Source organism: Xiphophorus couchianus, unplaced genomic scaffold (assembly GCF_001444195.1).
Source record: "Xiphophorus couchianus unplaced genomic scaffold, X_couchianus-1.0 Scaffold1000102, whole genome shotgun sequence".
Lineage (NCBI taxonomy): Eukaryota > Metazoa > Chordata > Actinopteri > Cyprinodontiformes > Poeciliidae > Xiphophorus > Xiphophorus couchianus.
The window spans coordinates 839,286-865,667 of record NW_020963015.1 but is presented as its reverse complement, the minus strand read 5'-3'; the positions used below and the strand labels follow the sequence as shown (position 1 = coordinate 865,667).

The 26,382-nt window shown below is 44.0% G+C and overlaps 1 protein-coding gene across 6 annotated transcripts in view; it reads left to right on the top strand.

Annotated features, from left to right (window-relative positions):
* LOC114141391 (phosphatidylinositol 3-kinase regulatory subunit gamma-like) overlaps positions 1–26,382 on the top strand; it is a 55,829-nt gene extending 29,447 nt beyond the window's left edge. For 2 of the 6 annotated variants that reach the window (XM_028011925.1, XM_028011924.1), the window contains 8 exons: positions 17,278–17,386; positions 19,276–19,374; positions 19,468–19,648; positions 20,280–20,405; positions 20,484–20,803; positions 21,458–21,532; positions 21,607–21,768; positions 22,512–26,382. In XM_028011925.1, the coding sequence (XP_027867726.1) occupies positions 17,278–17,386; positions 19,276–19,374; positions 19,468–19,648; positions 20,280–20,405; positions 20,484–20,803; positions 21,458–21,532; positions 21,607–21,768; positions 22,512–22,710 (1,271 nt within the window). In that variant the 3' untranslated portion in view covers positions 22,711–26,382. Of the gene's footprint in view, positions 1–6,849; positions 6,934–9,838; positions 10,343–10,586; positions 11,954–12,708; positions 12,938–17,277; positions 17,387–19,275; positions 19,375–19,467; positions 19,649–20,279; positions 20,406–20,483; positions 20,804–21,457; positions 21,533–21,606; positions 21,769–22,511 lie in introns of those variants that run through there. The other 4 variants (XM_028011926.1, XM_028011929.1, XM_028011927.1 and 1 more) reach the window with 4 other exon arrangements.

The following is a 26,382-nucleotide window of genomic DNA, read 5'->3' as shown; positions in this document are numbered from 1 at the left end:
AACAAAGGTTTTTACAGTTTTCAGAGTTTCAAGAAGTTTCTGTCCAGAGCACTGATATTACTAGCATGATGCTGCCTCTGCCATATTTGATTGTTTTTAGTTTTAAAGTCTCGTCTTGTCGGTGTTTGTTTCTCCAGAAGACATTTTGTTTGTGCATGTCTGCAGACCGCCGTTCGTCCAGCAGATTAACGGTCATGATTTGAACTTTGGTGGTTTCCTGTCATCTGAGGAGGAAAGTTTGAATCTTCTTCCTGGTTCAAGACTTTCCCAACCTGTAGATGTTGGTGGAGGTTTTTGGGCGTTTTCATGAGGTACTGGTCAGTCCAGAGCCAGTCATCATCACTCACCAGAACCTGTTGGTTCTGTGACGTTCACGGGTTTTGCTGTTCATGCGCATCTTAGCGGCTGTTTGTGGTTCTGGTCCTAAATGTGAACTCATGCTCCCTGTTCTGTAGATCATCTCGTCCTGGAAGAAAAAGGTTGATATGAATCATGAAAAGCCCCAAATGAATGTGATGTTCTGATGTTCTGACGGGTCCGGCAGAACTTGGTTCTGTTCATAAATGAGTGGCTCCAGGACTCTGCGGTCTTTTGTAATTGGACCGTTCATTAGCTTGTTAGCTAAATCCTCCATCTCTGTCTCAGTGCAGAGCCTCTTATCTGACAAGGTTTACTCTGAAGAAGCAGTGGAGGAACTTGGACTCTTCCTGCCGGCTCATCTCATTAATGTGGTCCAATCTGGGGATTACATCCACCTGCAGCTCTGCTCACACTGAGCGCGCTCGTCTTCTCTGATGGGCCTCTAGAACCTGCAGGGTCTGGTTCCAATCGTCTGGATCATCCAGGCTAAAGATGTTAAGAGTTTCTCTAATTTTTGGTTTTTGTGCCAGGAACCGAAGGAGCTACGCCGCGAAGGCGGGGCTAGGTCCACCCAGGCGTTTTAACAGCGGAATGGTTGCCATGGAGATTGGAAGATTTCTCAAACATGAAAGCGTCGGGCGTGCCGTGGTGGCGTAGGGGTTAGCACGACCCACATTTGGAGGCCTCAAGTCCTCGACGCGGCCGTCATGGGTTCGACTCCCGGACCCGGCGACGTTTACCGCATGTCTTCCCTCCTCTCCTCTTTCCTGTCAGCCTACTTTGTAAAAAAGGGACTCTAGAGCCACAAAAAGACCCTGGAGGGGTCAAAAAAAAAACATGAAAGCATCAGAGTAACACTGCAGGTTTGTTTTTTATGAGAACATTAAAAGCTGATGGAAGGATAAAAACAGATTTCACATGACACCACCGCGTTAAGCAGTTCCTCCCTTCATTATTACAGATTTCAGAACAGGTCCAGTTTGGTGTGATGCAGATTTGGTTCCGAGTTGTTTTCTATCCGTTAGCCAGCTGCTGATCACGGATCTGCTGTTTTATTTTTCTCTTGAGCAAAATTAGAAGAGATCAAAGCTGATTTACATCATGAAGACGATATTTTCATGTTTATGTAGCAGAAAGCCAGCAGAGGAACCGACTCGGTTCAGACGTTCTTCATTACATTTAGTTAAAAACTTAGAATAAACAAACTGGCCATAAACTGTTCAGATGACAGGAACAAGTATTTATATCATGAAGCAACCTTTGTGTTGCTCCTGAATCTGCTGACTCTGCACTAAAAGCTGCAGCTGCAGGACTTCAAACGAGTTGCATGTTTCCAACAGACAAGAACATGCAGCTCATCAAGAAACCAAGGAGCAGCAAAGAAAACCCCAACCCGCCTGCTTCTCCTGAACCTTGAGAAACAAAACGACGCAGAGTTCCTCAACAGAACGTTTTTATTCAGCTTCATGCTGTGAACAGAATAAACTCCAGAACAAACTGAAAATAAATTCTATTCTTAAACTTATGTTGGTATATTTTATTTGCTTTCAACCATGATTTTATAGCGTTTAATGCTCCTCATAAATCTGCTTTTTTCATTAAAAGAAAGGAATAAAACGACACGGGGCTGATTCCCCGTCCCTGAGGAACGCCGTAATCCAGTTTAGTTTTATGAGTTGAGTTAGAAAAAGTCTACAAAGCAAAATCACAATGTTTTATTAGATAATGTCCAAATTAAATTTTTCCCGTTTCTGAATTTAAAGCTTCAGACGAGAACCAGATGTGAGCCGAGCTAATGCGTTAATAAAGGAGCCAATTTTTCATTTAGCATCTTTGCTAACTTTAAAAACGTTTCCTTCCTAGGGGCGTGCTGTGGTGGCGTAGCGGTTAGCATGACCCGTATTTGGAGGCCTTCAGTCCTCAACGCGGCCGTCGCGGGTTCGACTCCCGGACCCGACGACATTTGCCGCATGTCTTCCCCCCTCTCCTTCCCCGTTTCCTGTCAGCCTGCTGTCATATAAGGGGCACTAGAGCCACAAAAGACCCTGGAGGGGTAAAAAAAAAAACATTTCCTTCCTCACTTTCTCCGCCATGTTGTGTTGCAGCATGGCGTGTATTCTGTACCCAGAATGCATTGCTGTGGAACAGCAGCCTGTAGTTACACAGTAAACAGATTTATTGATTTTAAACTTAGAGAAATATATTGTTTAGCGCTTTTGCTAACATTGAAAACATTTTGACTACCTGTAGTTTAATAGTAAATAAAATCTACTCATGTCTTGGACTGATCAATACTTTTTAATCTTTTTAATCCAGATTAAACTAAAAACAAAATGTATGCCACAAGAATCAGTTCAGCTTGAATGAAAATCTTTCATTTCAACATAAAATATTGGTGCAGAGCAAAGAAAAGTCTCTGGACGCCCCCGCTTCCCAGGAAAGGGTTCGCCATCCTCTGAGCTTTGTTTGGACCTTTCCAGGACCTGCTGGCCTGGTTCTGGAGCGCGCAGGTCCTCCAGCGCTGCCGACCGGCTGCTGCTGCTGCGGGAATAATGCTGAGCCATGGTGCTGCCATGGCAACCGGGAGGGAGGGCGGTGTGTGGGCCGAGAGCAAATATAGCAGCGAGGGGGAGGAGAGCGACGAGAAACCCAAACAAAAGATCCAAACTGGAGACGTCACCAGAAATCTGCAGAGGAAAAATAAAGATACTGCTCAGCAGATCAAACCTTTCAGAGCATTGCATCATGGGAACACTCACATTGCAGGATGACTTCACCTGAGTCAGGATTATCGGCCTGCATGGAGGGGGCGGGGCCAGAGGAGGGCGGAGCCAGTAACCTGGAGGCGGAGCCTGGTAGAGGGATGATAACAGATTTTTCTGTCCTTAGTGGAAAATGTGCTTATTCCTAAATAAAATGCAGGTTGGGAAGCTGGAATACTTGGAGTTATGTTACTCGACGGTATTGGGTGGCAATAAACTCCAGCTTCTATGGTGGCGCTGAGACGGTTTAACTGTGTGTTAAACCTTTTAAAGTACATAATAAAATGTTATGGCTGATGACAGATGTAAACGTGGAGCAAATGGCGAAACAAATACCAAATGCCCGACTGATGTAAACTCCAAAACACAAAACCTTTCAACAGAGAAACGCTGCGAACGAATCATCCTCCAGTCACAGAAAACAGCAGCAAAAACCTGCAATTAATAAAACAAATTGTAATGAAAAATGTTGCAACCTCGGGAATAGAAACAATAGGGAAAACGCAGCAAATTGCACAAACAGCAGTAAGTCCTCCGGACCACTAGGGGGAGTATGCAGTAGTTAATATTACCTACTAAACATGCTGCTGTTCTATAAAATTGTAAAGTTCACGACTCTTCTTTCTTCCTACATCTTTATCCTGAACATCCTGTCTTTACTGATGGTCTGTTCCTGTGTGATTTGGCTCGACTCCCCCTAGTGGTGTGGAGGACTTTTGATTTGTGGTGTGAACTTGGAAATTTTTAAACTTTCTATTTTTGCTATTTTCCTATTTGCTTCTATTTTCTGCTGTTGCAGCATTTTTCTTTTTCTTCTGCATCTTTGTGTTTGTTTTGGAGTTTGCATTATTTATTTGTTTCCTGCGTCTGTCGGCCTCCATAGAATAGACAGTTAGAAGCATTTGTACGCCTTGTGGCCCCTGATCCCCATGAATCCTGATCACAGCCATTTCTGTGATCTGAATCATCCTGTCTGAACTGAATCTTCTCCTGGAGATCTGTTTCCACCGGGACCAGTTTTCAGAGAATGGCCGCTCTTCTCAAACAGGGGGGACAGTTGGACTCCTCTCTGTGGCGCTGGAGGCAGAGAAGATGCTTCATGATGGCGTTAGGACCAGGATGCGGGTGAATCGGGGCGGCTGTGTGCGCTCACAGCCGGAGCATATGCTGCAGGAGGAACCGGGACGTCAGCGCCACGGCGTCTGCAGTGAGCCTGCAGAGAGGCCATATTTCCTGTCACAGCTACATTTGGCCGCTGAGCAGCGCTGAGCTCACATCCTGCTGCATAGAATCAGACATGCTGGGAAATGATTTGCTGTTTTAAACAGAGTCACCAACAGCTACACATTTACAGCTGAATGCAGGTCATCCAGTTTATTCACACAGTTTGAGAAAAAAAACAACAAGTTTTTGACTTTGTTCTCGCTGTTGTTATATTTATGTTTTTCATGGAAATATGAATATTTACAGTTGAGGAAGAGAAGGATGAACGGTCCGAATCCGGATCTGAATGAAGAATCCGTCTCTGTAGCGCCGCCCTGGAGGCAAAAATCTAAACAGTTCATGTCCAGCATATGTGGGGTCTGCAGAGCTGGTAACTGCAAGCTGACCTCCTGACCCTTGACCTGTACAGGTCCTGGATGGAGGGAGGGTCAGCTCTGATGGTTCCCTTCAGTCTCCACCGGTCCAGTTCTGTTGACGACCCAAATCACACACAGGAAGACCGTAGCTGTTAGCGTCCAGTGCTAACACGGTTAATTCATATTGAGGTTTATCTGCTGTTTGAGAGACAACAGACTACTGAGGCCTGACTAAGAAACTAATTGAATTACAACAATAAAGTAAAATGAGAAAACAGCTGCACTTTATTCTGGCAATGTTACAACTTCATTCTCACATTATTTTAATGGTTTTGTCGCATTATTATGACTTTATTCTCATAATTGTAAGATCATTCTTAGCCTGTGACTCTGTTGTTCTTGCTGTGGGTCTCCAGTAGTTTCAGACTGTAGTTATTCGGTGGCAGCTGTGACCTCTGACCCCGGTGAATACCAGACGTTTACTGTTATTCCTGCGATGTGAAACATCTGGTCCAGCTCAGACCTTAAACTGAGCTTGGTTATTTTTGGGATAAAGATTCCTGTCATTGTTATCAGAGAAGCAAATCTATAATTAATAAATGGATAAATGAAATGCCCGTCGTATACCACCAAATTACATCATCAGTCAAGTTTATTTGTTCTGCACATTTCAGAAACAAGGCAGTTCAACGTGCTCTACATTATAAAAACACAAAAATACAAAGTTATTACACCATCATATAATCACCAGTTTGAGAACAAACATTCCATTTTGTCATCTGCCATCATCAGAATCATCAATGAGCATCAAATATGTTGATCAATATTCCATTTATTGTGGTTTGGAAGCAGCTCTTACCAGCTGGGTCTGCAGCCCAGATGTAAAGAATCTCAGTGTTTCGGCTGTTTTGCAGTTTTCTTGAAGTTTATTCCAGATTTGTGGTGCATAGAAGCTGAATGCTGCGTCTCCATGTCTGGTTCTGGATGCAGAGGAGACCAACGTGAGCAAATATTTAATTTCTCATAAAATGCAAACAGATATTTATTAACGTTTTAACTGTTTGTTAATCCTTTGTTTTACCATTTTGAGGACATTCATGACCTTGATGTGTCCTGAAACATGAAGGTCGCGATGTTCCAGGACACACCATGGCCTGATGTGTTTTGATCTAAATTCTGCATTAGATCAAAAAATATTTATGTGTTAGAATGGCCTAGTCAAAGTCCAGACCTAAATCCAATTGGGAATATGTGGCAAGATCTGAGTCTGTTTGAAGATGCTGGCTCCGCCCCTTTTAGAGAGGATAGTGGGGATTATTGAGACGTTGTGGTGTTTGGTGCTGTTGGAGGCGCCAGAGGAAGGTCGTTGGTTTGACCTTCAGAAGTAGGACAAAGTTTTGAAACTTTTTCTTTTCATGAGTTCCTGGTTCCTTCTGACGCAGCGATCAACTGTTAGCCGGCGGCTGTGTGCTGATTTACTTCCTGCTGCCTTCACCTCCTGATCAGATATTTCCTAATTCTGCAGGGTCTTCTGCTGTCGCTGAGGTCAAAGGTCGTCCGATGAATCCTGGTTAATCAGCTGATTCCAGGCGGAGTCGTCCTTGTGGCGCTTTGATGTCACAGACTGGAAGCTGCGGCCGATAAGCCGGCGGTCGCCAGGTGTCGGTGGGTCATCAGAGCCGGCCGTATCGGTCGGCCTCTATCTCTGGAAAAACGTTTCTGTTTGGACGAACCGTCAGCTTTTAGCTTTGGCTCGGCTTGCAGGTGGTGTTTGACCTCAGAGAGATAACGGCCTGATTACAGCTGAACTGCTTGTTCTTCTGGGACAACAGCAGAGGTTTGAGGTTGTTCAGGAACAGAAAACGTTTCCAGGGACAGCGGCGTCATTGGAATCCGCCTGCTGCTCCCAGTTTGAAGAGAAACGTGAGCGAAGCTGATAGGCTGACAGGTGCAACTTTAGCAGGATCTCAGCTCTTCTCCATGCTGGTGTATGCAGTCATCTGCAGATTCATTTCTGTCACTAGTGAGAAATCTTCATCACTTAGATGTGCTTAAAAATGCAAATTGTGTTGAATTATTGATGGGTAAACCTGGAACCAATTATCTTTAGTGTTTCCTCAGGACCTGCTGGCGGACATCTGACCCCTCGACAGTTTGAGACTTAAGAGCAGTCGCTCCAAGGAGAGACACGTTCAATCACCCTTCACCAGAACCACTTCAATCTGTTGAAGGTCAGTTTTCCTTCCATCAGCAGGCCCAAGAATGAAAAATCTATTTGTTTTTAATGGTCATTAAATGCATCAACACTAAAAACTCTGCGAACACACCGACAGACAGCATGTTCTCGGTTAGGGAATGAAAACAGGAATAATCTGGAGCATTCTTTGGGTTTTTGGATCCCAAACTCCTGCTTCCATCCAGGAACCTTGATGGTCAACGTCTGCAGAGTTTGGAGACACTTACCGTCATCAGCAGCTCCACAATTACTGAAGGCCAAACCATAACACCGCCACCACCGTGCAGACCAGAGGAGCTGCTCCTCTTCGTCTGTCTTCGTCTCGTCTGACCAGAAAACCTTCCAGAATCCTGCAGCATTTTGTGAGGATCAGGAACTGGAATCAGGCCAACTTGAGAACAACTAACAGCTAACAGTGGTGAGCACTGCTAGCTAGAAAGCTAGCTACGCTAAACCTAAAGTGCTAACTATAAAGATTACTTCTGCTAGTGCCAAAGCACCACTCCAACATGGAATTTAGCAGAAGCTAATGCTAAATGCTATACCAACATGTTTAGCAGAAGCTAATGCTAACGCGCTTTTCTGACATGACATTTAGTGAAACCTTCTGTTAAGGTGCCACTCCAAGATGATATGTAGCTAAATCTAATGCTATAGCTCTACACCAGCATGGTATTTAGCAGAAGCTAATGCTATTGACCTCAGAAGATTAAAGTTATGAATTTATGACCCCAATCCACTTCTTTAGGCCCATTGCATGCTGGGTCATGCATTTCCTGCTGTGTTTGCATCTCATTCAGAATGCACCGACCCAGGTGTCTGGGGGGTAATTAGAGCAGGGCGGTCTGCTGTCGTCGGGGCAGTTAAACGGCCGCAGACGGGGCAGATTAATTCCCCCGCGCCTCTTTGTGTGACCAAGCCCAGAGTCAGTTCCTGTGTCATTGTTGGGCTCCATCTGCACCACACACACAGCGGCAGCAGCAATTAAAGCTGGTTGACACACTTCAGGGTCCGGCACGAGCCATCTGGGAGAAAACGTAATACAGCAGCTTTAAACACACCCACTCTTCCTCCTCCTCCTCTTCCTCTGCTGTCCTCAGATGGACGGACCAGCAGGCTTTTATTCATCCTGAAGTGGGACGCCACAGACGCTCTGGGCAGCTGTAATTACTGACGCCAGCTGATATTTTATTGATATTATGCTATCAGCTGCAGATTACCATGTGGGGGCGTCTGGGTCTGGGTCCTGTTGTTCTCCTCCAACTGGGTCCAGTTCATGTTCCAACAGATGAAAGAAATAAATGTTGGTTTGGATTTTTCTGCAAAATTAGATTATTTTTCAAGAAAATATCCTTTAATTTCTTTCTTTAATGTTTTTAACCATTTGTGAAGCACACAGAGAACTCATTTGAAACTGATACGCTTCCTTTTATTTTAAAAACAAACTTTCTTCTGTATTCTGATTCACATGGAAATGTAACGGTTTGAAACGCAGCGATGGAGCAGCGCCATGCATGTCGATATGTGGTAAACCTACTGATCTGAATGAGGGATGGACTCATCAGGATTTGTTATGTTTTTGTCCTTGATATCATTCCAAGTTATTTAATAATCAAGGTCCAATTCTTCATACATGTACTAAAATCAACCCCCTCATAGATTTGTTTTTTTTTTTAGTGTTATCACACCAAAATGTTCAGATCAACAATGTGCTATGTTCAGCAGGAAATACGACTCAAACTAAATGATTTCATGTTTTCCGACTGTAACTGACTTTCATGGCAGCCTGAACGTCCCGTTTCCGATGTTTTCACCCAAAAATAACTCAAATTGGTGCCACTTCTATATGTGGAACTAAATCGCATCCAATAGTTTTCCAAGCATCTGAACCAGGTTACGTTTTTCCATCGTTGATGGGAGCCACACATCATAATTCTGCAGCAGAAGATGTCAGACGGTAATTCTGGAAAGGATTATATCAAAGTGACGGAAAGCAGTCTGAGTCAGTGAACACATCACATCCCAACCCCACCACTCCCACTCCACATCCAAACAGACTTTTGTACTTTCAGCAGCTATGTTAGCTTAGCATTAGCATGTTCCTTCTCTGTTTTGATGTGACTTGTTGATAGTTGTGTTTGAATCTTGTTTCATTGTGTTTGCATTCAGTGTTGCATTATTTCATTATGCTTTGTTGAAATGTGTTTCTCCTCAGGTTTCTGAATCGCATTTCAATCAGGTTGGGGTCTGAACTTTAGCTAGGCCATTGCCATTCTGCTGTAGATTAGCTGCTGCTAACCTGCTTACTGAGGCTTATAGAGTCTTCAGAGGTTCTGGTCATTTTTGAACTTCAACCTCTGCACTTGGGCTGAATCTGCTGGGATATTCACTCACGTTAAAAGTGGCTCTACCTGAGATGTTTTCCTCTTGGGAATAAACTTTCTCTCTGTAAATGAATCAACTCCACAGTTTGGAAATAACACCAGATGTGTTTTAATTTCTCTGGAAAACCACAGTTAAACTGATTCATTATCATCCATCAATAGATATATTTCTTAGGAGAACTGGAACTGGAGGTCAACGGCTGACGGCATTCTCCTCCTGAGCCTGGAGCTCTGCGCATGCGCGCAGTGGCTGGTATGTCAGGAGGCGGGAGAGTATGGGGTTTCCCACTCTGATTTGTACACCAGGGGTGACAGAGCGATTTAAAAAAGACTTCTGCAACTAAAACCTCGATTTGATGGACAAATAAATTCAGAACTTCGGTTCTGATTCCTTTTAAAGTCTTAAAATAATAGAATTTATTAGCTGCAATCTTTTTTCAGCGAGATCCCATGTTTTAAATACCCCGTCCACCCCGTAGTGTTCCTCGGTGGAGTGGTACGGTCCGGCCGGTGTCTGACTCCGCCAGGCCAGCCTCCATTGCTCACTACTCGTCTAAAAATGGAGCTGGTAGGATGGAGGTTTGTGTGGAGGAGAAGGAAAGGAGACCGCTGATAGACATGGAGCTAACGGCCCGGTTTTAATTTGTGTTTTAATGGAGCGGACTTTTGTTCAGGCATAGTGGGCCTCCATGACGAGCCCCGAGCTGTTAGCATGTGTGAGAAAACAGCCGAAGCCCGGAACAAGCTTTTCGCTTTGTATCTATTTATTTTACTCTGAAGCAGGCATTCAGACGGACTACTTGCAGGTTTATAGATAGACTAACTTATACCTTAAACAGATTTTATTATAATTATACACGTCGGTTTGTTACTTTCGGCCGTTTTCACCCGTCCCGTTGAAAGCGATGTACAACACGGTGTGGACGGCAGAGAAACCCGGAGAGGACGGAGACTGGCGGGACGTGGTGATGCCCTATTCCACCGAGCTGATCTTCTACCTGGAGATGGATCAGCCTCCAGGTAGGCGGGGGTACCGGGAGGGACGAGACACGGGAGCGGGCCATCTGGCTGTAGGGGGCGAGGTGGTGCTGTGTTCGGTTTGGTTCCCCCTGGAATCAGTGGAAGGTTTAACAGCTTCGTCCCGCTGGACTCCATTAATGCTGGACTGGCTTCTGATTCAGAGATGTTTAAAGGAATATTCCACACATTTTAAGTGCTTTATTTCAGATTAAGAAACTTGGAGTGAATTTCTATAAACTGACCATTATGTCAAAGCTTTTCCCCCCTTTTTTTAAACCATGTAAACTATGTTAGTTGCCCTAAATCCCAAACCTTTATTGAATAATCTGTAAACCAGCCCAGGTTTGTCTAAAGACTGAATTCTTGAACATTTCAGGTAAAGGAAATGGTAAAAAAAAATTTGCTTTTACCTGAACTTTCCCCAATAGCCTGCAGTTTTCACCAGTGGAAAAACCCCATGTTTAGAGGAAGAATTTTGTCATCTTTACCTGAAATAAGGTGGTAGAGATGCTTTAAAATCCTCATTTTTATTCTTATTAGATTCACAGATAAAAGCTACATGGTTTCCACACCATAAATATTGGGATTGTTTTCTGACTGCGTGGATGCATTCCTCTGCCTGATCTTTGTCTGTTTGGACACATATTACATAAATTACAGCAGCAGATCTGCTTCTCTTTGTTAAAGTGACAGATTGTTTCCCTGCAGACTGATTCTGGGTTTCTAACACAAACCGTCTGTCAGCGGCTAGCAGCTCTTCAACAGGACTTTATGCAGTAATCTGTAATATTTGGACGATGTTTGATTGGAGGTGAAATAGTTCAGCGTTTCCTGTGAATCAGCAGCTTTAGTTCTTTATTTCTGGATCTTTCTGAGCTCAGCGCTGCGTTCAGGGGGGATGGGGATTCAGATGGAGTAAAACCCGGACAGAATCCTCCGTCCGTCTTCTCTGCAGTGTATTTCAGCGCCTGTTACCGGATCGCTGCGTCTTCCTGCTTCATTTGTTCCTCATTGTGTCGAGTCACCACTGACCCGCTGAGGTCCAGTGAGAACCGGGTCGGTTTCCTGGACCTTTGAGCTGCAGGTTGATGATCATCCTGATGCGACGCTGCAGGAAAACGACTCGGCTGAGTTTCTGCAGTGTTTTGTTGCTCCTCATCTTCTCTGGTTCTGGTTGGTTGGTTTGACGGTTTTCAGACAGAACCTCTGTGATCGGGTCGGAGGCGGACGTGGTGCTGCTCTGTTTGGACCTCTGAGGCCCGGTTAGAGGAGGCGAAGCATCAATCAGCTGATCAAACCTCCACCAGCTGCAAATCTCACAACAAATCCAGGCAGTAGACGGGTTCTGCTCCAGGTCCGGTTCTGCTCCCCTCCACAGCTCAGACCCGGTCCGGTTCCGCTCCCACCTGTTGGGTCTAGCTCCTCCTCCGTCCTTTCTTCCTCCTCAGAGCCCCGCCCCCTCCTGCCAGGCTGCGTCCTGATTGGCTGAGGCTTCGGGTTTAGGAGCGGCCCGGCCCGGTCCGTTCCTCAGTCCGACAGAGCGTTGAGGAGGAGCAGCTGAGGTCCGGTTGCTTGGCAACATGCAACTGATGGACGGCACCGTGCAGGACGGTAGGACTCAGACCTTCATTCCTCCAGCGGCTCTGGTTCTGATCCAGAGTCACGTGATCCCTGCTCTTGCAGAACTTCCAGAACTTTCTGTGTTTCTGGGCTCAGGACAGTTTGAAGCTTCAGTCCAGCAGAACCGGGTCCAGTTCCTCCAGCTGCTGCAGAACCAGCATGGTTCTGATTGTTCTGATCCGTCAGTCTGATCAGCTGCAGCCTGAACTGAACTGGTTCTGATCAGCTGTTCTGCTGGGTCCGATTCTTTTTAGTGGACTTTGTCTCTCAGTGTGTGTGTGTCCCGGTGTGTGTGTGTCCTGGTGTGTGTGTTGTGCTCCTTTGTCTGCTGCCTGTCGGCCCTTTTGTTCCCCTCGGCTCGGTGTGGTCCGGTTGGAAAGCGGTTCCAGCTCCTCAGTGGTTCTTTGTTTGGGCGGTTCTGGTCCGGATGCAGGATGACCTGGTTCTGGTTCTGGACCTGAAGGACCTGATGGAACAGAAACATGGGTTCAGTTTCTGGTTCATCTGTTTTCTACTCCTGATCAAACCTCAGATCAGTTAGTTTAGAGATTTGCACTTTATGAAACTATAATTACTGTGTGTGTGTTTATTTAGGTGGGTGTGTGTGTGTATCTATGTGTGTGTGTGTGTGTGTGTGTCTATGTGGGTGTGTGTGTGTGTGAGCCACGTGTTCCTGACTGCAGAAAACTTCCTAAACTTGTTGGTTTAAATGAGAAGCTGAGCTGCAGCTTCCTGGTTTCCTGCAGGAGATGCTGGACCTGATGCTGATGCTGCTGCAGCTGGTGATGCAGCTGGTGCTGCAGCGGCGGCTGCGTCTTACTTTGTGACTCTGAACTATTGTTTGTGGAGGAGACAAAATGTTCCAGCAGCTGCAGCCAATCAGAGGTCGGCGCTCCATCAGAGCAGCAGGACGGATCCTCCAGTCAATGAGCTTCACCTCATTCATTCATTCATTCATTCATTCATTCATTCCAGGTTTGTTTTCCTCTCAAGTTTACAAGCTGCTGATTTTCCTGAAACATTTTCATTTTTCAGTTTTGAACATGTCAGATTTTCTGTCGGCTGCAGACAAAGAGACTCAGCAGGAAAAGGAAATATTAATATTTGTTTATTAAAGCTTTAACCAGTGAGATCACATGCTCTCTGGTAAACGACTACGGCTGCAGCCAATTACAAAATTATTTTAGGAATCAATTATTCAGACAATAAGTTTGTCCACGAGGCACGGTGGTGAAACCTGAAACTGCTGCTGCGCCAGATTCGCAACCGGCTGTTGCTAGGCAACCGGAGAGTCGGTTGTGCAGAGTGAGTTAGTTAGTTGTTGGTTTAGCTACCTGTGGCAGGTTGAGCGGCTGGGAAATGCCTGTTTTGGATCTGAGTTCAGTGAAGTTATTGAATATTCCATCAGTGTATTATCTATTGATATTGATCACGTGTCTATTGTGACAGATATTATTGAACCTGAACCGACCTGGTGGGACTTGGAGCTGCACAACAAACTGGGTTGTTTCCATCAACAGCTTTTTATTTTGAGGCGTCGCATTAGAAGAGGTTGATGGAAACAACAAAAATCCAAAACGGTTTACTCAATTTCTCCAAAACGTTTTTCCATTTTAATGATGATCTTTGGCTTTTCTGGAAGAGTCAACGAGCCAAAGGAGAAATGAAAGCAGTGAACGTTTCCCTCCAGAGGAACAAACCTCTGGATCAGACAGCAGGACGTCTCTGGTCCATGTCACTTAGCAACCTCTACTTCCTGTTTATTACAGCATGCGTAGCATCAACATCTGATGACATCACGCTTTGTGTCGCCTGGTTGGTTGGCTCCAACCCAGACCGGTCAGAACTGTTTCTGGACGATAAATCTTCCGACGTTATTGCGATAAACGGAAATATCCGTCTTTTCAGACCATTTTCCAGTTATATGATGCTACTGGCATAATAATTATAACTATCATATTCTCAAAGATCAATAAACTTTAAATTCTAATCAATATTTGACACTGGAACCAGAAGATATTTTAAATATTCAAAATAAACAAACAAACCAGAAACAACAAATAAAATAAATCATGAAATTTCTGTAAGCAAAATTCTCCTTCAAAATAAAGTTCAGTTGAGATAAAGCAGCAGACTGAAACTTTTATCATCCAGTTTTTGGTACAAAGTTTTTGCTCACTCCTTGGGTTAAAGCCCCGGCGCACCCCGCATCCCCGGGCCTCTCCCCCAAACCTCACTGCGACCCCAATATATCATGCAAACAGAAATTATTGAGTGTTTTATTTATTATTAGATTAATTGATTTATTGATTATTATGACAGGAAAAACCAGTAGATGGAAAATTCATATGAAACTTGAATGGAAACAGTAACTGTTTGCTAAAATGTGACATTATTGTCTTATGACCTGATATTTTCTGCTGTTTTTTAGCTGCTTTGAGGAAAAACTTGTGGATTTTGTTTAGTTGCTGAACTCGTCTGCAGCGCTGTGGCCATGTTGCTTGGAGGTGCAACAATACCGATTATTATTCACAGAAAAGCAGAAATATCGATCCACATCATCATTAGGGCGATGCAGGAAGATAAAACCATGTTTGAACTTTGAACTCCAGAGAAAAGGTTGAAGGTTTAAATTCTGCTTTGATGTCTAAAAAGTGACAAAAGTTTTTGTTTCTGATCAGTTTTTGTTAAACCCTGATTTAAAATTCACTTAAACACGACGGATGTGAGACCATTTGGAACAGGTGATCTATTTACTATTGATTAAGAAAAATATTTTTAGTATTTCCGTTTTTATTTAACTTATTTTCTCAGGATTAAAACAAATGTTTAGATTATTGTTTTTCAGATACTAAAACTTAGCGACGCTCTGATCAGGTTTTTTGCTGCCGATTCCGATACCGATCATCCATGAGGCCGATCTTTGCCCATCACCTGAATTGGCTGTTAATGTTTTGCTTTCGGTATAAATACTGCTACGTGATCTGGCAAAATGGAAAAATGATCTGGCAATAAATTCACCTAATTTAGACATAAATTACAAAATATTTGCAGGCACAAAACAGCAGCATTCAGTCCAGAGGACTGAAAAACCTGCAATCAGTAAAACTATTTAACAGTAAAGCTCTCAACAGCCTAATTTAACATAAATCAAATAAATATCATAACACTGCCCATATGAAATAATATCATTAATGCTGGTTCTGATTGGCTGGTTGTGACTGAGCAGAGTAATTATGCAGAACACAGAACACGATTATTTTTTTCAGAGATTATCTATCTCATCTTATTACATAGTGAAAGTTTTAATACATATGTAAAATCTTTAAGTTACCTGTTGCTTTAAGTGGACGTTCACTGCGAGTGGAGCAGAAACGGCGCTCCGTCTGTGAAATATGACCCTGTAGTGCATAGGTGTCAAACTCTGGCCCGCGGGCCAAATTTGGCCCGCAGTGTAATGTGACCGCTTATACTACAAATCCCATAATGCTCTGCTGTTTTTTGGCGCGTCAATCAGGACAGAGGCAGACACGCCTCCTCCTCTGTGTCAGTAGCACTTATGGTAGCGGACATGGATGTATTAGGAAGGTGGTGATCCGTCTTCTTGCGCACTCCTTGGGTGAAAGCCCCGGCGCACCCCGCATCCCCGGGCCTCTCCCCCAAACCACACTGTGACCTCAAACTACAGCTGTCACTGTGTTACCCTACCAAAAAATGGCAAAAAGAAAGACAGAAAATAGAACTTTTCTGGACAGGTGGGAGACAGAATATCTGTTTACATATGTATGTGAGCAACTTTTCTCCTCAGTGAAGATGACCAAAACGTCTCACAGGAGACGTCTGACTGACGAACACCTTTGTTCGATAATGAAGGTTTCCTCAGCTCAAACTCTGAGCCCCAACATTGATGAACTGGCATCCAAGAAAAGATGCCAGGTATCTGGCTTGGCTGCATCAGAGTAGATCAGTGTGTCGCAAAATGAGCAATAAATACGTTTTCTATGCACCTTTTCTTGTTACTCCAAGGCCTGAATGGTTTATTCATAGTTTATTTAATGATTTATTCATAGTTGTTATGTTATTTTCAAATTTATTAGTCTGTGCACGAAGCTAATTTTGACATTTACCTCAGAAAGGAGGCTTTCAATTTTTATTTAAATTTTATTTAATATTCCATTTATATGTTTTATTATTATTATTAGCAACTCAATTTTGCACACCTGCACTTTTAAGTTATATAAGCCTTGCTTGTTGAATATTTATTGTTAAATCAAAACTTGTTTGGGTCCATATTAAAAGATTCATTTGTTCAACCTTGGCCCGCGGCTTTGTTCAATTTAAAATTTTGACCCACTGTGGATTTGAGTTTGACACCCCTGCTGTAGTTTGTAGCGGCGGCCCAGCAGCGGGAGCAGAACCAGAGTCTTGCACCGCTAGTTCAAAGACTTCAATAGTTTTTCAGGTTATTTGTTTAGCTTTCTGACCGTGATGCTAATCCGGTGAGTGTTGGTAGCTGTGCGCTGCTTTACCTGCTGTCTGATCGCTCCGGATGTCCCTTTTTTTGCCTGCAGTGAGAGTCGATGTAGCCAAACTCAAACAAATGTTTGTTTTTTAAACGTAATATTAGATTCGTTGTGTTGAAGAATTTTGATGAGCTTCACCCCCGAAATATTTCTTCGGCAGACCACGCAAACTTCTCCTTTCGCTCTCAGAGCGTTCTAGTTCCTCGCCACATCGCTTAGGATTTGTCGCTGCGCAGTGTGAAGGAAAGAGATCAGCAGCACATTCAGGTGATCGGCGATTACCCGTCACAGTGATCGGCGATTACCCGTCACAGTGATCGGCGATTACCCGTCACAGTGATCGGCGATTACCCGTCACTGTCAGTAAACACTTTTTCACGGAAATCGGCCGATTATGATCGGTGGCTGATCGGTCGGCACACCTTAACTAAAAATCCAATTTTTAGTATTTTCGATTTCAAGAACTTTTGGTTCGGAAGTAAAAGCTTTAAACGAGATAAATTCAGTCAATCTGGAAGTTTCTTTTAAAGGGTTCCAGGAAAATGGAGCAGAGCTACAAGCATTTATTTATCAAATCATGTTTCAGTTGTTTTTATAAGTTGATATATTGATTGGTTGATTATTGCGTCATATTGATGGCAGACGGAATCAAAATCATCTCCTGGGATAACACTGTATCGTCATCGAAGCAAATCAATATAAGATATTGTGATGAAGTTGCTGATTTCCTCCCATGTTGCTCCCAGGTGTCTCATCGCTCGCCCTCTCTCTCTCTCTCTCTCTCTCTCTCAGCTCTTCCTCCAAAGCCAATCAAACTCCAGGCGTCGTCTTCTTCCGGGGTCAGAGGTGACGATGGCGACTCGCTGCAGGAAGCAGAGTGGTACTGGGGAGACATATCCAGGTAGATCCGCCTCAGCGCTCGCGTCTGGAACAATGTTCTGGTTTCTCTCAGCTCTTTGAATCACGGGAACAAAATGATCTGTTTTAATCTGCTGCTACTGATGGTTGCTATGGTGATTTTAGCATCAGGCGTCCACATATAACATGATGCTGGTGGAACCAGTACATTGGGACTATTTTTATTAATTATTTAGTGATTATGGACTTTAAAAAATCTCCTATTTCTTGCAGAAAACTAAACTTACTTTTAAATTAGTTTTGTCTTATTTTCAGTTTACTAAGATATTAGCACTAGAAACTAGAAATACTTGGTAGGGTTTTGTGTTTTTGCAGTGCACAGCACGAGTTCCCAAACTTTTCAACCTGTGACCCCTAAATGACAGCACCACAAACTGGCGCCCCCTATTGGCAACCTGGCAACTGCTTTAAAAAATGCATAAGATTATTTCCCTCTTTTTAAAAATAAATATATAGAATTATATGTATTTTTGATGAATTTATTGGATAAAAGTGATTAATTATATATAATTGCAGAGTTTCCCCCAGCGTATTATAAGCCTGGCGGCCCACCAGGCTGTACTCGCCTCCCCACCAGTCTAAGCGTTTCTTGTTTTTAGAAAAATGAATAATTGAAAGAAAAAAAATCGCTTTATTTTTTTTATTTATTTTAAGCTGGATTTCTGTTGCTCTCAGCGTTTCATTGGTGGAGAAGATTTATCCCTAAAATCTAACTTTATAGTTGATGTTTTTAAAGTCTTGAGAGCGGACCAATCACAGAGCTGGCGCCTCTGTGCGCTGCCGCTGCCGCTTTCGCCTCCTTTCACTCAAACTGGACTCAGGCTGACCTGTATGGATATTTTCATCAACCCCCTGTGAGGAATCAAGTTTCTCTGGAGAATCTACATTTAAACCGCCGTGTTAGCTCTGGTTGTGCAGCTCAATGAACTGCAGGAATAACTTGTAGTCGCTTTCTGAGGTACGGGTTGATGGAGCGATGAGAATGATTTATCTTTGTGAACAAACAGCTCAAACTCAAAGATTAAACCCACAGCATCTTTACAGCGCAGACAGCGCCACATGCTGGGCTGCATGTTGAGATGTAAATGCTGCATAATTCTTTGTTCACAAAAATAAATCATTCTCACCTCTCCAACGCTCCTCTGAAAGCGACTACAAACTCTCACCTTGATGTGGAGTTCTGGAAAGAAACATGATTTCTCACAGAGGGTTGATGAAAATATCAGCAGGTCAGCCTGAGTCCAGCTTGAGGAGGCGGGCGCCATCCGCGCTGAAGTAAACTTCAGGCAATGCGCAGAGGAGCCAGCTCTGTGATTGGTCCGCTCTCCCTGCTTTGAAAACATCAGCTACAAACTTATATTTTAGGAATAAATCTCCACCAATGAAACACTGAGAGCAACAGAAACGCTTATGATCCGGATTAAATGCATTAAAAAAAAAGTATATATGTGTGTGTGTTTTTTTTAAAGCTTGGCGTGCAGCCAGGCTTGTAACACACTGGGGGAAAGAAACTCTGTGTCAACATAACATCTTTAACTACAAACCCCTGGATCGCCTCCAGGCGCCTCACTGGGCTTAGCTAGTTTTCTGGAGGAAACTTTACTGTTGATTATATCCTGAGACATTTAATGGCACATTTGTGTATTTGTTTAATTTTGTCCCTCTTGGCGCTCCATACACCTCAGGGATCCCGGCAGTACATTCATCATGCGTCTGAGATCTGCTGATGAATGACTTTATACACAGAACATCCCATAATAATCACAACAATAATCCAGCTAGTCAGCTGGAGGTTCGGCCACCAGGGGGCGGCCGCGTTGGCTTCCTGGGGTTCTGCTCGGTTGTCTGATCGGCCTGTTGCCATGGTTACAGGGAGGAGGTGAACGAGAAGCTGAGGGACACGCCGGACGGGACCTTCCTGGTGCGGGACGCCTCCACCAAGATGCAGGGGGACTACACCCTGACCCTGAGGTACGCCGGCGCCGCCCAGACCTCCCGGTCGGATCTGCTCTGGTTCTGGTTCAGACCCGGCTCACCCTCTGCTCTGGTTCTGGTTCTGTTCAGGAAGGGAGGCAACAACAAACTGATTAAGATCTACCACAGAGACGGGAAGTTTGGCTTCTCTGAGCCGCTGACCTTCAGCTCCGTGGTGGAGCTCATCGGCCATTACCGGCACCAGTCACTGGCCCAGTACAACACCAAGCTGGACGTTCGCCTCACCTACCCGGTGTCCCGCTTCCAGCAGGTGAGGTGCATGCTGGGTAACAGACTGCAGCTCAGTGACAGAAGGTTTAGATGAATTTCTCCTGTTTCTGTCCAAACTGCAGCAGTTTTTATATAATCACTATTTAATTTTACAGTTTAATTTAAATCTTTTCGTGTTCCTACTTTGTCCAAATAATGTGCATTTTATTACATTTATTTTCTCAAAGTTCCACATTCTGTATTTTTAAAAACTTGAATAAGTTGAAAATACAAAGATGAAATATTATTACAAAAAGTGGCTAAGTGGGGAAAAAATGTGAAAAAAGGAGTGAAAAGTGTTGAATGAGGCACTTTACAGTAAAATCAGAGGAAAATTATCATTTTTTGGCAGCATTATTGGTAAATTAATTACTTTATCAAGCCATCCAATCATTTCTGTTTACTGCTAATTTTGGCAGGATCATTCTTCCGTAGGTTAACAGGCTGTTGCTGAACTGCAGTAATTTGAGTCTTAAAGCGGTGAAGGTCAGGGGTTTCCCACCCTGCCTCCCAGGGGCTGTAGAGTTGGCTCATTGAGTGTCTTTAACAGATGTGGTTTGGTTCTGTGCTGCCCAGCTTTGAGTTTGAAGTAAATGTTTGACCTTAAACTTGTCCCTCCGTCTTCTGACCAGGACCAGCTGGTGAAGGAGGACAACATTGACGCTGTGGGGAAAAAGCTGCTGGAATATCACAGCCAGTATCAGGAGAAGAGCAAAGAGTACGACCGGATGTACGAGGAATTCACCAAGACCTCCCAGGTAAACTTCCTGGTTTCCAACCAGCATGACATCGCTTCACGTTGTTCTGCTGTCCCCAACCTTCTCCTGACCTCCTAGGAGATCCAGATGAAGCGCACGGCCATCGAGGCCTTCAACGAGACCATCAAGATCTTCGAGGAGCAGTGCCAGACGCAGGAGCGCTGCAGCCAGGACTGCGTGGAGCGCTGCAGCCGCTGCAGCGGCGACAAGGACATGGAGCGCATCCTGGTCAACTTCGAGAAGCTCAAGTCCCGCCTGGGGGAGATCCACGACAGCAAGGTGCGTTTGGAGCAGGACCTGAAGACGCAGGCCACGGAGAACCGTGAGACGGACAAGAAGATGAACAGCCTGAAGCCCGACCTCATCCAGCTGCGCAAGATCCGCGACCAGCACCTGGTGTAAGTAGGCAGCAGGCGCACCGCTGCTTCCTGTCTGGAAAACTGAGCTTTGTGACTGTAGGAGGAAGTCGGCAAAGTTTAGAAACATAACAAACCAGTTCCCTACTTGGACATTTAAAAGCATTTTGTGGGGACAAAACAGAGATTCAGAATCTGACAGCATTCAGGTCCACATCGTTTCTGCTCCACTTCTGACCAGCATTTTCAGCCCTGCCTTGTCCTCTTGCCCACTTTGGATTCTGGTGAATCACATGTTATGATGGCCAAGATAATCAATATTATCTTGACTGATATTATCTCTAATTATTCAAAGATACTCAGTTGCATCAACGCAACAGTCCACAAACTTCTGACATCAGTTTGATTTTGTTCAAAGTAACATTGTTACTTATTATTTAAAATATTGCTTTCAACTGACCCGTTCACATTTAATTGCATTTTTCGCAGTAGGAACAGGATTTGGGTCACTTTATTTCTAAAGGCTTGCTAACAGTTAGCCAGATTTAAGCTGATTTGGCTGCAGCAGTTGGTTTTTCAGTGAGTTCCAGCAGAAACGGTTCTACTTATAGAAACTCAGTCATATAAATATGAAAACTTTGTGTTTCTAGACCGGGTCTTCCTCTGTAATCAGACATTCCTCTTCTCCTCCACCAGCTGGCTGAACCATAAAGGAGTCCGGCAGAAACGAATCAACGACTGGCTCGGCATACAGAACGACGCCGCTGCCGAGTGAGTGTCCGCCTCGGCCGGAAGCGGCCATGTTTGCGGCGCGGCGTTCTCACTGTGTGTTTCTGTGGCTGCAGAGGCGGCGAGGAAGAGGAGAGCCTGCCTCACTACGACGAGAAGAGCTGGTTCGTAGGAGACGTGAGCCGGACGCAGGCGGAGGAGCTGCTGGGCGGGAAGCCAGACGGAGCCTTCCTGATCCGGGAGAGCAGCAAGAAGGGCTGCTACGCCTGCTCTGTGGTGTGAGTACGCCACACACCCAGGGCGCCGCGAACCAATCAGGGAGGGTCTCGTTCTGGAGCAGCTAGCTTACCTAAACTACCATGGTTACCATAGTTACCGTAGTGGGGCAGAGGGTTGGATCCGTCTGTTCTTCATCAGTGAGTTTGGAGCAAAGATTTTCAGGGCATTAGCATTAGCTGCTACATGATTAGCATTGAGATGCTACTTTAGGCTAGCATAGCTTTGCTGATAAGCTAACTTCTCTTAGCACAACTTGAACACAACAACAGTCTTGTGCAGCATCCAATCAGATGGTCTAGAAGCAGCTTCACTGCGATGTAGCTGTGCGTCAGATTTATGGTCGTACCAGAAACATGTAACACTGGAACCTCCAAATGTAAAATACAAAATAAAATAAAAACATTTTTTAATTGCATTAAAATTTTTAGCTCTTTAAAATTGATGTAATTAAACAAAATGAACCCGTCCCAGTGGAAGTGTTGCCTAGCAACCTTCTGTCCCAGAATGCAGAGCGCTGAACAGATGATCCAGATTCTTTAGTAACCAAGGAATCCAAATTATTCAACTTATTTCGGCTCTAAACCTGAAACAGGACAGGAAAAACTAAGGAGCTGCAATGGCCTAGTCAAAGTCCAGACCTTACTGGTGCAGAATCTGAAACAGTTTGCCCCAGATCCTCCAGAACCCGACCAATTTCCTCCTGTCTGTAGTTTGGTGTTTTACCCCCGTGTCGTCCCTGCAGGGCGTCGGGCGCGGTGAAGCACTGCGTCATCTACAGCACGCCGCGTGGCTTCGGCTTCGCCGAGCCGTACTTCCTGTACGGCAGCCTGAAGGAGCTGGTCCTCCACTACCGCCTCACCTCGCTGGTGCAGCACAACGACGCGCTCAACGTGCGCCTCGCCCACCCCGTCCACGCCCCCGCGCCCCCCCTCTGCAGGTGAACCCAGGGGGCGGGACTAGATCTATTTTTACTAGAAGTTCCCGGGCGGCGCTCTACATCTAGACTGCTTGATTTGCACAGGAAGTGAATGTGAAGAGAAGAAACGTTTCAGGTTCAACGCCGACCCGATCGACTCCGTCTGGAAACATTGGGGCTGCCGGGCCGCCATGTTGGGGGCGGGGCCACAGGTCTGGGCTTCATCAGGTCCACAGGAGGCGTCCTTTCTAAAGCCTGATCAAAAACGCCCTGCAACAAAATTATTATTCATTTACTGTAAATTAAAACCATTCAGAAAGTTCTTCAGCTGTTTATTCACTCCGGTTCCGGTTCTGGTTCCGAGCAGCAGCTGGAAGCCGATTCTTACACTTTACTGTCTTAATCCACCTGATTTTAGATTAAAAGCTGAATTTAAACAGCAATTTTTTTGAAATTTAAAATGTTTTTGTTTCTGAATCCTGAGCAGAAACTTTTTGATCCAACATGAAGAGAAATAAAAAATTTAGATTAAACAAAACAATCAGAACCGAAGAATTTAATAGACAGAGCTGAAAATAAATTCAGCAGCAGAATGTCGAATAAACCAGAAAATGTTTTCATGAGATTTAAAACTTTAGAATGAAACAATTTTACCTCATTTAACAAAATGAGTTTTATTTCCTTATTAAAATATGCAGAACTTGTTTTATTGTTCCAACCTTTCTTCTTACACACAATATTTGAGTTTAGATATAAATCTAATTAAAAATAATTAGATTTATTTCCAAGCTCTGGCAAATCGTTTCCATAGAAATGTACTGACATCTAGTGGTTAAGTTAAAAACTGCAACACAGAGCAGAAAATTTTCCCCTAAAGAAAAAACTAAATTAATTTTGAGCATCAAAGTGAAATTTTTCTATTTATGGTTCAAATATTTTCTGCATGTTTAAAGTTCCATGAATTAATTAAAACTAATTTAACATTTCAAACTTTAACTGGGCCGCTTGAGCTGATTGGGCGGCGCCTCCTTCCTGTGGAACTTCTGGCTCTCTGATTGGCTGATGACCGGGTCTGCTGGCTCCTCCCCCTGTCTGCAGTGAGTCCACAAAAAGCCACAGGTGTGTGTGTGTGTGTGTGTGTGTGTTTGGACCCGTCTGGAGCTGAAAGCCATCCGTGGTGAAGCTGTTCCCGTTTGGACCCGGCAGGCGGGTCAGAACCGGGTCGGGCCGCACCGCTCTTCAGAACCACGGCAAAGGAGCTGAACTGTGAATGTTTATTTATTTAATGCTGAGTGAAGCTGACAGAACTGCGGACCGGACCAGGCAGAACTCCAGCAGCACAAAGTACCGACCCGGTTCTGCTGCACCGTTTCCCTCCGCTCCGGTTCTCTGAACCCGTTTGAATGTACAGAGACGGGTTCTGATCCGTGTTCACCCACCACACACTGACTGACCTCTGCAGGTGCCACCGGGTCGGACTGGACCGGGTCGGGTCGGGAGGTCGCCCCCCTCAGGTGTTTTTGAGCCAGCAGCGGGAAAACGAAGCGAATCAGGGTTTTTTGTTTTTGGGTCCGGCTCCGATCCGGTCAGTTTGTTGTGACCTCTGACCTCTTCACCGTCTCCATGGGAACTACTTGAAGTGCTGAATGTGTTTCTATGAGAGTTTATTAAAGTTTTAAGCAGAGTAGTCTGAGTTTCTGGTTTCCCGGATGGAGCTGCACATGTCTCCCTGTGATGTCTGATCTACAGTTATAGATCTATATTTACTCCTGGAACATTTAAACCAAAGATTTTAGTTCATCAGAGGATTTATTTGCTTTTGCCACTTGGAAATGATTTTTTGTTGCATCAGGAAGAATCTAAAATCCTGGTTTGTTTACATTCCAGATGTAAAAAGAAAAAAAGTGTTCAGTTTGTGGATCGCCATGAAAATCTGTTCTGTGTCTGGATTTCAGAAAACGACCAGCGGATCCATCTGTTTGCACAAAACGCAGGAATCCTTTTGGGAAAATCATCCTGCAGAAAAACAAGTTTAAAACGTCCAGAATCTGGTTATTAATAAAGCCTGGTGGAAAAAATGTCATTTGTTTCATCAAAATTCATGGAAACAATAAAACCTGAGTCTGTCCATCTGATGTTGGATTCCTTTTAGTTTTTGACGTTTTATTTTTTAAAACTTGCCCTGTAATAAATGCACAGCCTGTAATTTTCAAGTCCTTAGTAGTTGAAATATGACGGAGTTACAGCCAGGCGAACAAAAGTAATTAAGAGAAAAGATATAATGGTGAGAAGTTGCAAGGTTTTATGAATTTATTCACGTCTCATTATGTAAGTAGTTTGACTATTGCACATTATTCACGTATTATGACGTTATTTGCATATTATTAACTTTGTGTAATACAACTTAATTTTCACTATTTATTCTTGGACTGATTACTTTCAAACTTTGTCTTATTTCATGTTTGCCACACATTATAATTTTATTCACAGTATAATTTTCCAGAATATGACGACGTTACGCGATTCATTCTGGTATTTCACATTTATTTCAAGCTTGTCGCATTACTATGACTTTTACGTAATAGAATAATTTCTCATAATATTGCAAATTAATTCATGTGATTTATTCTGGCATCGACTTTTGTATATTTTTTGACCTGGTTATTATTCCATCATAGAAACAGCTCCAATAAATTCAAAATAAAAGTCGGTTTATAAACAAATCATCTATTTAATGATTTACTGAAAATTGGTAAATTGAAGTAAATTTTAGTTCAGATCCAGTTTTTACCATCAGGACTTACAGTTACAGTTTCTGCCGGATGATTTCCCGACGTTTCTCTCCAGATTGCGATGTTCCTCCGTCAGGGAGGCGGGGTTTCGTGCATGAGGCTCCGCCCATCAGGACGACTTTTTCCCTCATGGCTCTAAAAGCAAACAGGAAGTTCGTGTGTCAAACCAAAACAATCAGTTTTACCAAGTTTACTTTTCTTCGACTGTTTGGTTGAAGTTTCCACTTTCCGGAAAACTCGACTTTTGTCTGGAACGTGTCGGGGAACCGAAGCGGCCTTTGGGTCGGATCCGGTCGCCGACGCGTTCCGGCGCTCCACCATCGCAGGACTGTTACAGCGGCGTTTCCTCTCAGCAGAACTGCAAAGTTTTATTTGCAGCGACGGTTTGAAGGGGTTTGATTCTCAGTCGTGTTGCGTTCTTACCACCCGGCGCAGCCGCCGACGACAAATATCACAGATTAAGAGAAAAGCTGATTTTTAAAACTGTACATGACGCCCGTCCCGTTCGTCCCCTTTTACAGATCCAGCATGCATCTTTGGTACTTGACTGTTGTTTTATGTGTAAAAAAAAAAAAAAAAGAAAATGTTTAATAGATGTCTTTGGAAAACAACTATTTGTCTGTTTTTGGTGTTTTCTGATCTGAACTGAATTACGAGCAAATTGAACTGCAGAGAAAGTCGACGGTTAAAAATCTGAACTGTTATTTATCTGCTGAAGTTTTTTATTCCTGAACGGCTCTCGGCGTTTTCTCCTGTTTTCGCTCCAGTTTCACTTTGGTTTCTTGTTTCGGTTGCAGAAGTTTGTTGGTTGTAAATTCTGAATTGGTTTTAACTTGGGCAGCAGTTCAGCGCCGCCATCTTGGATTCTGTTGCAGAATAAAGAAAGTATTTTGATCAAATGCAAA